Genomic DNA, 11850 nt, shown 5'->3' with positions numbered 1-11850 from the left:
CTGCGTTTCCTTTGTCTAAAAAATCTGTTACCTTCTCAAAGAAGGAGATCAGGTTGGTTTGGCATGATCTACCTTTTGTAAAACCATGTTGTAATTTTGTCCCAATTACCATTGACCTCTCTCCTCTGGAATGGGGAGAAAGAGGGCCCATAAAACAATCAGGACCATTCCAGGGCTCAGGGAAACTCTTCATTTTCTAAGAGGAGTGCTGACTGGCACCATACTCCTTTCGGCACACGGGATGGAAGGGGTCTGTCTAACTTCCTGTACCACATCAAGAGCAGCAAAAACCTGTACTGTTGACTCCGGTTCCAGCCATGGGGCATCCGTTGAGTCTGGCACTAATGATGTCTTTCAGTCCCAGACTCTCCATAGGTTCAAGAGTTTACTGGTGCCCTGGCTTCCACTGCCCTGTCCTCTGAAGTACATGGCCACATTGCAGAGCTACCATTCTTGTTGTCACCACAGCTCGCACCACCATATCTTCCGACTGTGGAGATGCTGGGCCTGGCACTGAAGGGCCCCTTGACATTGGGGTGTCCCTGAGCATTGTCATTGTCTTGATGGTAGATCCCTTAGTCAAGACTGGAACTGCCGTTAGCCTAGATACCGGTAGCTGTCCTGGTACTGGATGGGAGTTTGTTTCATTCGGTACCACCGGTGCCAAGTCCTCATTTCTCTTCCGCACCAATGCTGCCCCTGGGCTTCAGACGAGTCTGACTGTTTGTTTGTCCCATCAGGGCTGGCTCCCCTGTAGTCACCAGAGAACCTCCGGGACTCCTTAAGATCCTGGTTGGGGTTGTCCTCTCCGGCATCATCAAATAGATACCAGAGATTGCTCTTGGATCACCATCCATGCTGATATCAGCACTTGTCCTGCAGCCAGGACAGGGGTTCTTGACCTGGGGCCTACTGGCTCCCAGTGCCTTATTCATAAGCACAGTGGCCTCCTTGGAATCATTGGGACCACAGGTGCCAGCTTTCTTCTTTCCCCAGGGGTGCTCAATCCCCGCTCTGTCTCAAGCCCCACCCCCACTCCACCCCTTTCCCCAAGTTCTCCCCCCGCCTCTTCCCATCCCTGCTCCATCCCAGGTCCTGCCCCCACTCCACCCCTTCCCCCAAGGCCTCACCCCTGCCCCACCTCTTCCCACCCAGTTCTGCCCTCTCCCCTGAGTGAGCCCCAGCCCCGCTCTTCCTCCTTCCCCTCAGTGCCTCCTGTACGCTGTGGCACAGCTGATCGCAGTGAGCGGCAGGCTCTGGGAGGGAGAGAGAGAAGTTGATTGGCGGGGCCGCTGGCAGGTGGGAGATGATGCGGGGGAGCGGGAGGAGGGGAGCTGGCTGCCCGTGGGTGCTAAGCACCCACTAATTTTTTTTCTATGGGTGCTCCAACCCTGGAACACCCACAAAGTTGGCGCCTATGATTGGGACACTCCTCAATCCCTGTGGTCACACTTCTCAACCCACTCCAGAGCAAGATCACCAGTCCAACAGAGGCTCATGTTCCCAGATCGTCTCAGCCAATTGAGTCCATTGCCCCTGGACCCTCAAGGCTATTCCAACCCGATCCTGTGGTGCAAGAACAGGACCTGTTGTTGGTACAGCATACTGCCTCTTCGTCCTCCCTGGATGACTCTACCATGCTGGAATTTTCCTCTTCCTTGGTACCTGAAGACTTAAGGTGTACCTCCTGAGAAATATGGCCGCTACCTTGGGTATCCAGGTGGAATTCCTGCAGGAGAATATGCATGAGCTGCTGGATATTCTCCAATCATCAGCTATGGGGAGAGTAGCCCTCCCTATCAATGAGGCTTTCTTGGAGTCTGAAAAGGCCATGTGGAATACACTATCTTTGTTGCCTCCCATGGTGAAGCATTTGGAGAAGCGGTACTTTATCCCTATGCAGGCTTTTGAGGGTTTCTACTCCCACCCAACCCCTAATTTGCTGGTGGTAACTGAGCAAATGACAGGGCATGGCAGGGGAGGTACAAGTCCACCCATAAGGACAAAGAGTACAAGAGGATACACTTAATGAGACGATTTATACACATTTTCCTTGCAAATGCACATTGGGAAGCAGCAAAAGTTGCTCTTCGGATATGACCGTCAATTGGGAAGACATGTCTAAGTTCGAGGCCAAGTTGCCAGAACTCTCCAGGGAAGAGTTTATGGTATTGATCGAGGAAGGCCATATGGTGGTCAGGACCTCATTGCTATCAGCTCTGGATGTGGTGGATGCCATGGCCAGAATTATGGTGTCAGCTGTGACCATGAGGATGGCCTCAAGGCTGCAGAATTCAGACATTGTGCCTGATGTGCAGCAGACTATCGAGGATTTACCATGTGATTTTGTTTTTGTAAAAAATGACGAAACCCTTCACTTTTTAAAAAGACTCCCAAGCTACTTTCTGTGCTTTGGGAGTATACATGCCAGACGTGAAGAGACGTCATATAGTGGTCAGCAGTCACAGCAGCAGTATCACTCACCCCATTTTTTCAGACACTCCTCTCTTCCTGTGCGGCAGCAGGACTACCCAGAAAAAGCCACAGATCCCAAAGGAAAATATGTTCTGGTTCTGGGTTTAACCAGCTATCTCACCCCGCCCATCCAGCAAGAGCCCATTTTGACTTGTGTGTCCAGGACAGCAATCTAGTGATGGCCTCTCCTTCTTTGTCCGACCAGTTTGGGGACAGGCCTACTCATTTTTATGGTGTTTGGGACTCCATTACCATGGACAACTGGGTCTTAAGCATCATCAGATTGGGTTATGCCATACAGTTCCTCTCCACCCCTCCTCCCCGCTTCCCTATCCTGTCCTTTTTCAGGGACCGCTCTCACGAGACACTGCTCCTCGAGCAGGTTAATTCTCTACTGGCTTTGGGGGCTGTAGAGGAGGTCCCTCTGCAGCACCGGGACGGGGATTTCACTCCCAGTATTTCCTGGACCCCAAGCCCAAGGGTGGGATGATGCCTATCCTTGACCTTTGCAATCTCAATGATTGCATCAAATATGTGAGACTCCATATGGTCACCCTAACAATTGTCCTCCCTGCCTTGAATCCCCATGACTGGTTTGTTGCCCTGGACCTTCAAGACGCTTGTTTCCATGTAGCAATTCTCCCAAGCCACAGGAGGTTTCTCCAGTTTGTCATGGCCCACCAGCCCTACCAGTCCACTCTGCTGCCTTTTGACCTGTCTTCTGCTCTCCAGATCTTTACCAAATGCGTGATTGTGGTGACAGCATACCTCAGGAAGATGGGAATTCATATCTTCCCATATCTGGATGATTGGTTACTGACGGACAAGTCCATAAAGGAAGTCACACTACACCTACTCAATTATCTAGTGGGAAGTCAACATTGGTTCCAACTCAAAGAATCAAATCCATTGGAGCCATGATAGACTGTATAAGTTCAAGAGCATTGACCGAGCAATTCCATGATATACGGAACTGCAGTCACAACCCTCAACCACAGCGTGAGTGTGCCTGAGGCTGTTAGGCCATATGGCTGCCTGTACGCAGGTAGTCCAGTATGCCAAGCTGTGCCTATGTCCTCTTCAGATAGGCTGAGGTAGGTCTATCTGCCAAATCATCCCTTGGAAATACTCGTCCTACTTCCTCTGCTGATCCTGGACTCCTTATGGTGGATGGTTCAGGAAAATGTGTGGCAGAGCATTCCCTTTACTTGGTCTCCACTGATCAGGACTATTGTCATTGATGCCTCCATGATAGATCAGGGAGTTTATATGGGGGTCACTGAAAATTCAAGGCCTGTGGTCAGAACAAGAAACTTCTTTTCATATCCATGTCCTGGAGCTTCATGCCATCTACAATGCCTGTTGGACCTTTCAAGATCATATCAGGAACTCAGTGATTCTCACACTCACAGACAACACCACCGCGGTGTATTATGTGAACAGACGGGGGCACGCGTGAATGTGCTGTGTCAGGAAGCGATCAGGCTTTGGCAGTTTTGCATCAGGAAGAACATCACCCCAATGGCCAATCGCTTATCTGGGATCCAGAATCATCTGGCAGATCCCCTCAGCAGTAATTTATCCCTCATAAATCATAAATAGTCCCTGAAGCCAGTATCCTGTGGTTCATTTTTGCAGGTTGGGATACCCCAACAATTAACAATTATGATTTCCAGGAGGACAAGAAGAAATACTGGCTGTTTTTCTCCCAAGGGGGGTCTCAGTCCAGGCTCCTTGACTGATGCTTTTCACCTGAGCTGGGAATCGGCACTCCTGTATGCTTTTCCTCCAATTCTGATCATTCCACAAATCATTCTCAAGCTGAAATTGGACGGCGCTAAGATCATTCTCATTGCTCTAACATGGCTGAGATGACGTTGGTTCTCCAACTTCCTTGCATTATTGTTGCAACCTTCCTCTTCATCCTGACCTTTTTCTGGCTCTTTTTTGGTTCTCTTACTATGTTTTTTTTTTTAATTTAGGGTATACATTTAAGTTGAGCCTCTATTGTGGCATCTTTAAAAAGTTTCCATGCATCTTGCAGGGATTTTACTTTTGGTGCTGTACCTTTTAATTTCTGTTTAACTAACCTCTTCATTTTTGTGTAGTTCCTCTTACTGAAATTAAATGCTACAGTGTTGGACTACTGTGGTGTTTTCTCCGCCACAGGGATGTTCAATTTAATTATATTATGGTCACTATTACCAAGCGGTCCAGCTATATTCACCTCTTGGATCTGATCCTGTGCTCTACTTAGGACTAAATCAAGAATTGCCTCTCCTCATGTGGATTCCAGGACTAGCTGCTCCAAGAAGCAGTCATTTAAGGTGTCAAGAAACTTTATTTCTGCATCCCATCCTGAGGTGACATGTACCCAGTCAATACGGGGCTAGTTGAAATCCCCCATTATTATTGAGTTTTTGATTTTAATAGCCTCTCTAATCTCCCTAGCATTTAACAGTCACTATCACCATCCTGGTCAGGTGGTCGGTAATAGATCCCTACTGCTATATTCTTATTATTAGAGCATGGAATTACTATCCATAGAGATTCTATGGTACAGTTTGGTTCATTTAAGATTTTTACTTCATTTGATTCTACACTTTCTTTCACATATAATGCCACTCCCCCATCAACACAACCTGTTCTGTCCTTCCGATGTATGTTGTACTCTGGTATTACTGTGTCCCATTGATTACCCTCATTCCACCAAGTTTCTGTGATGCCTGTTATATCAATATCCACATTTAATATGAGGCACTCTAGTTCACCCATCTTATTATTTAAACTTCTAGCATTGGTATATAAGCACTTTAAAAACTTGTCACATTTTAGCTGTCTGCCATTACATAATGTAATTGAATGAGACTTTTTTTCATTTGACTGTAAAAAGCAACAGAGGGTCCTGTGGCACCTTTAAGACTAACAGAAGTATTGGAGCATAAGCTTTCGTGGGTGAATGCCCACTTCATCAGATGCAGATGCGTCTGATGAAGTGGGCATTCACCCACGAAAGCTTATGCTCCAATACTTCTGTTAGTCTTAAAGGTGCCACAGGACCCTCTGTTGCTTTTTACAGATTCAGACTAACACGGCTACCCCTCTGATACTTTCATTTGACTATTTCTCATCAGATTCTACCTGTATTTTATCATCTTCCATCCTCTCCTCCTTACTAGGACATAGAGAATCTTCATTAGTAGATCCTCACTTAAGGAATGTCTCTGTCCGAACCACGTGCTCCTTCGCACCTGTCGGCTTTCCCCCAGCCCTTAGTTTAAAAACTGCTCTACAACCTTTTTAATTTTAAGTGCCAGCAGTCTGGTTCCATTTTGGTTTAGGTGGAGCCCATCCTTCCTGTACAGGCTCCCCCTTTCCCAAAAGTTTCCCCAGTTCCTAATAGATCTAAACCCCTCCTCCCTACACCATTGTCTCATCCACGCATTGAGACCCTGCAGTTCTGCCTGTCTAATTGGCCCTGCACGTGGAACTGGAAGCATTTCAGATAATGCCACCATGGAGGTCCTGGACTTCAATCTCTTACCTAGCAGCCTACATTTGGCCTAGCAACCTCCAGGACCTCTCTTCTATCCTTCCCTTTGTCATTAGTACCTACATGTACCATGACCACCAGCTCCTCCCCAGCACTACACATAAGTCTATCTAGATGTCTCGAGACTTTCGCACCAGGCAGGCAAGTCACCATGCAGTTCTTCCGGTCATCAGAAACCCAGCTATCTATATTTCTAATGATTGAATCGCCCATTACTAATACCTGTCTCTTTCTTATAACTGGAGTTCCCTCCCCCGGAGAGGTATCCTCAGTGCGACAGGATACCACAACATCATCTGGAAGGAGGGACCCAACTATGGGATTGTTTCCCTCTGCTCCAGTTGGATGTTCTCCTTCCCTGAGACTTTCATCCTTCTCAACAGCACAGAGACTGTCAGACTGGGGTGGGACCATTCGACTGTGTCCGGGAAAGTCTCATCTATGTACCTCTCTGTCTCCCTTAGCTACTCCATCTCAGCCACCCTGGTCTCCAAAGCCCGTACACGGTCTCTGAGGGCCAGGAGCTCCTTGCACCAAATGTACACCTACGCCACCTGCCTATAGGACAGATAATCATACATGCTGCATTGGGTGCAATAAACTGGGTAAACCCCACTCTGTTGCTGGATGTCTGCCTGCATTCTCTTTTTACTCCTGCAGCTCATTCCTTTGTTGTTGTTTTGTTTTTATCAGGGGGTGTTTGGGGCTTAAGTTTAAGGAATGTTAAATGTATGTAGCTCCCTCCCCCCGACTTGCCCTGTAAACTCCCTCGCAAAACTCCCGTTTGCTAGCTTCTCTGATCACTTAGGAGCAGGCTTTTTAAAGCCCTGATCTTCCTGAGTAGCTCGCCCTGGGTTAGGGTTAGGGTTAGGGTTAGGGATCAAAGCTGTTAAGAAGCTCTCAGCTCGCAGCCTTGCCTAGCAGGCCATGAGAGCCCAGGTAACGTTAACAGCATTTCTAAGTGACATTCCTATATTGGACATTTGCAGAGCTGCCACTTGGCCATCTGTGCATACTTTTACAACCCTGTATTCCATTACTGCTGTATCCAGATCAGATGCAAACTTTGAGAGGGCAACCCTGCAGTCAATTCAAAGCCCCACCTCCTATGAGTACTGCTTGTGAGTCACCTAAGTAGAATACATGGCTGCATCTACTTAAAGATGAAGCCATGCCTGTAACTGTTTATTCTTCGACATGTGATGGAGAGGTCCCACCCTCCATCCCCTCTGCATTGGTGTCTCTGCTTCTGACGTTCGTGTGAAGGAACTGAAGGGGTTGGAGTGATACTGCCCTTATATGGCAAGGGGAGAGACTAGGGCTTCAGGGCCTATGTGCCCCCATATGGGTATTGCTAGTCCAAGTTCTATGGCTCTGGTGTGCTGGGTGTGCACACACCTAAGTAGAATACAGGGTTGCATCACATCTCAAAGAATAACAGTTACAGGTAGGTAACCATTTTTTCTCCTTTAGTTCAAGTAGTAGGCCATATGCTCAGTCCTGCAAAATACTGAGGGTGCTTCGCATCTCAACAGGAGTGTTCAGTTAAGTACCTAGTGGAACCTTACAACAGGAAGTTATGAGTGCTTGTGGTACGTGGCATAGTGGCTATCATGAAGTTCACAAGTGGCTACTGTTTTGTTACAGGAATTTACTTTTCTGTAGAGAACAGGTTAAAAGCATGCAAGGAAGAAATGTGTTTGCTGAGATATACACTATGTTACTGTGCAAATAGATCACAGACTGGTAGATTGTGGAAAGATTTAAAAAAAATAATGATCTAAAACTATTTTCACACATAAAGTAGATTAGGGAATAGCAATTAGATACTGATCACTAGGAAATATTTACTGAAGTTCAAAAATCCAAACATATCCCTTTTGTGAATCTGCTGTGTAATTTATCATTTAAATGTGAATCACTAATCGAAAACTTATAAAGCAGCACAGCCCCAGAGAGCTGCTGCTCAAACAGATAAAATTCAAAATATTTAAAACATAATATATTGTGTGAAAACCAAATACCTTCATTAAAATGGGGGAAGACTGAAACAACAAGGGCCAATTCTCATCACACAAAAAAAGCTTGGAGAAGTAGAGCTTTTAGGCATATTTTAAAAGTAGATGAGCTGACGTGGGTAAGCCTGGGAGAATGGGGGGAGGGGCAATCTCCACACCTAGGGGTCACCACAGTAAAAGTTCTGGTTACCAACGAACATAAGCTGTGATAATGGAACTCTTAAATGACAGATGGTGTCAGGGCAAAGATACTTTCCAGGATGAGGGTCACAGAGATGGCCTTGAACATAGCCACATACCTCAATTAAAGGCTTAAAATCTGTAAAAATACAGAGGAGGTAAGAAATAGGATTGCACAGTGGATTGATAGTAAGCTACTGTGTCTTTCATTTCAAGGACACATGTTCAGATTCAACCCAAGTCAGCAGTAATTAAACAATAGTCTGGGCTGTCTGGTGATCTTGAAATAGTGCTCTATGTTCTATTCCTTGATGTCCCTATTATAAAACCCACCATTTCAGTGGGTATTAATTGGACCCTTGCTGGCATTCTGAGAAGAGAGGCCAAGCATTAAAAGTATATAGATATTGAGATTTCTCATTCCTTTGTGCGGATCAACTAGGTCTGGACCAAAGTACAATTATGAGGTAGTGTGGAGTATTACTGCAATGCTGGTGCCTTCTATGAACAAACATGACTCTAGTCAACAGGACTGCCAATCTGGCACCTTTCTGAGACACTCAATTATTTTAAAAAAAAATTAAGAACAACAGAACCCAGAACATATGGGACTTTCTGATACTGGATGTAATTTTGCAGCTGAAAATTGTTGCTTGATCAGAGAATGCCTATATTATAGGGGTTGCTGTAACTGGAGTGGAAACCTCACTCACATTAGGAAGCCCCTGTTTCACTCATTCATAACTTTCTAAAACTATAGTCCTTGTTGCTGAAAACTTTCAGGCTTGAGCTAAGCCCCAAAATGATTTCTTGGAGGGTGAGAAGGAGGACATTGGAAGAAAATCAGTTTTTGAGAGGAAATATATATATATTTTTGGCAACTGCTTGTAGGAATATGGCATATATGAAAGATGACTGTGAAGCTCTCTGGGGTACTCAGGGATGGGAAGGCCCCTCAACACCATCTGCCTTTAGCATGAGGCAGTCTTGTCTGTGCATGCTGCAGATCAGCTTCCTGAATCCACCAGCCTCTGGCTGCACAAGTACTACCTTTCAGGGCTCCACAGACCTCACTCTCTCTGTACAGACAGTGATAGGCACACACCAAACCCCCAATCCTCAGAGTGTGCCCTGCAGTGTCCAGCCCCTCTTACACTGAAAGAAGAACAGGAGTACTTGTGGCACCTTAGGCTTGGTCTACACTTACCCCCCAAGTCGAAGTAAGGTACGCAAATTCAGCTACGTGAATAACGTAGCTGAATTCGACATACCTTACTTCGAACTTACCGCGGTTCAGACGCGGTCCACACGCAGCAGGCAGGCTCCCCCGTCGACTCCGCGGTACTCCTCTCGTCTAGCTGGAGTACCGCAGTCGACGGTGAGCACTTCCTGGTTCGATTTATCGCGTCCACACCAGACGCGATAAATCGAACTCGGAACTTCGATCCCCAGCCGCCGAACTAGCGCGGCAGTGTAGACATACCCTTAGAGACTAACAAATTTATTAGAGCATAAGCTTTCGTGGGCTACAACCCACTTCTTCGGATGCATCCGAAGAAGTGGGTTGTAGCCCACGAAAGCTTATGCTCTAATAAATTTGTTAGTCTCTAAGGTGCCACAAGTACTCCTGTTCTTTTTGCGGATACAGACTAACACGGCTGCTACTCTGAAATCTTACACTGAAGACACCCAGAATTAACAGGCCTGCTATTCCCAAAGGAACAGAACACGAGCTTGTAAAATTCAGCTTGGAATGTTGATAGCCTGTTGTAAATGAGACAATACTCGATATACATGTCAACAGATAGAGGAGTAAACATCTCGTCTGGCAGAAAACCTATTTTTCATCTTTGCAGGTGAGCAATACCGTATAGACTTGAAGAACATATTTTCAGTATACATACATAACTCCTTACTTAGTATTTGTACGCACATTTCACAGGGATATCAATGACCAGTGTGACACCAGCTTTTATTTGAAATCTCACATGACATTCTTTGGTGAACCAGAATATACATACCAGAATCAGGAGATTTCCATAGCCTCTCTGCTTTGTCAGTTGACATTAACATATTTTTGCGTCACAATGAGAATAAATTATGGCATATGAAATACAGAATTCAAGCAGCAATGAGGATAACATCCTAAGGAAAGAGATGAAACTTCCATTCTTTGTTCATGAAGTTCAAATACTGGCCTGACCCTGCAAATGCATAAGCATAGGGTTGCATATGTGAACAGCTCCATTGGTATAAATGAATAAAGTAATGGACATGTGTATGTAAAACTCATCAGTGTGCGATTTTTCCTCACTATAAGAAAATGTAATGTAATCATAATTAATAATTATACATTGGGTTTCTTTGAACATTAATAGTAAAATAATAATAATTAATAATACTATAATTAATCATACATATATTGGGTTTCTTTTCAGTGCTCCTGTGATGATCTTCTTGGCTAATTTGCTTGCATGAGGACTGATGAAGATCTTGAGGCAATGTCCTCTCTGTCTAAAAGAGTTGCCCTCCAACTAGTTGGCTTTTCTTTGGGCTCTCTCGGCTGGATTTTATCCTGTATTACAACGAGGCACGCAGAGTGGAGGCTGTGGCTTGTGGATAATACCACCATCTTCTCCTCTGGTATTGCCCATGTGGGAATCTGGAAAATCTGCTTTCCCTCAAATTTAAAAACCTCCAGTGATTATGGTATAGTGTGCTGTCATGAATTCAATTTCAATGAAAACTTTTTCCCTGTGGAAATGTTTCTTGCCCAGATCCTCCTGCTCATTGCTACTTTCTTGGGAGGATTAGGAATATTTTTCACTTTCTTACCACCCTGGCACTTTTATATGGGAACAATTCGCAAAACTCAGGCTATCTGCTTGTTTCTAGCTGGAGGGATCTTGTATATAATTGCAGGTCTCTGTGTCTTAGTCCCAGTGAGCTGGAATTTCTATTCAGTAGCAAACAATAGCAGTATCCCCTTTCCTCCTTCTTTCCACCTGCCCTCTTTCCCAGTAGCACAGAGAATTGGGATTGCTATTCCTTTGGGGATCTCATCTGGCCTCATGTTGCTAATAAGTGGGATCATTTTCCTCTATATCAGATCTCCTGTGACATCAATTAGGGTAAACCCTATGAACCCAAGATCTTAACTATCAGCCTAAAGAGACACACAACATTCTAGAAAGTGTTTTCCAGAAATTCTTTGGATTTGAATCAGACAAATCTAAATAAAGTTGATGGTTAGTTCTTACAAAAATAAAACAGTGACTCCTATTAATTGCCAAATATTTCCAAAGATTTGTCAATAATATCAACAGCTGTTTCACTCTACCACTGATAAATGTTGGTATCGTCTGTGTGTATGTAAACTTCAGTCACCTACTAAAAAAATTAAAAAACGGGCATTCAACTGTTCACTGTTAATGAGTTCAAGTAAGCCCCCAACACTGTAACACATTTTGAGACTATATCTTCTAAGAATACAAATTCCTGGTGTGCTTGTTATCATCATTAATTTTGTAGTTGTTATTTATACAATACTATTGGTGTGAATGGTGAAGACAAACAAAATGATAGTGTGGCAAGAAAATGGTTTACAACAGTGAAAGAGCATGA

The 11850-nt window shown here is 44.9% G+C and overlaps 1 protein-coding gene across 1 annotated transcript; it reads left to right on the top strand.

The window, feature by feature from the left end:
• Nucleotides 1-10727: 10727 nt before the first annotated feature.
• LOC135874855 (claudin-34-like) lies at nt 10728-11384 on the top strand. Its single transcript, XM_065399800.1, has one exon. The coding sequence runs from the start codon at nt 10728-10730 to the stop codon at nt 11382-11384; it is 657 nt and encodes a 218-aa protein (XP_065255872.1).
• The last annotated feature ends 466 nt before the right edge of the window (nt 11385-11850 follow it).

Source organism: Emys orbicularis, chromosome 1 (genome assembly GCF_028017835.1).
Source record: "Emys orbicularis isolate rEmyOrb1 chromosome 1, rEmyOrb1.hap1, whole genome shotgun sequence".
Classification (NCBI taxonomy): Eukaryota; Metazoa; Chordata; order Testudines; family Emydidae; genus Emys; species Emys orbicularis.
The sequence above is the reverse complement of the archived record's forward strand: the minus strand, read 5'-3'. Positions and strand labels throughout refer to the sequence as shown.

Bases quoted from the DNA above. Each gene is read 5' to 3' on its own strand.
- LOC135874855 (XM_065399800.1), top strand. From the start codon at position 10,728: ATGTCCTCTCTGTCTAAAAGAGTTGCCCTCCAACTAGTTGGCTTTTCT.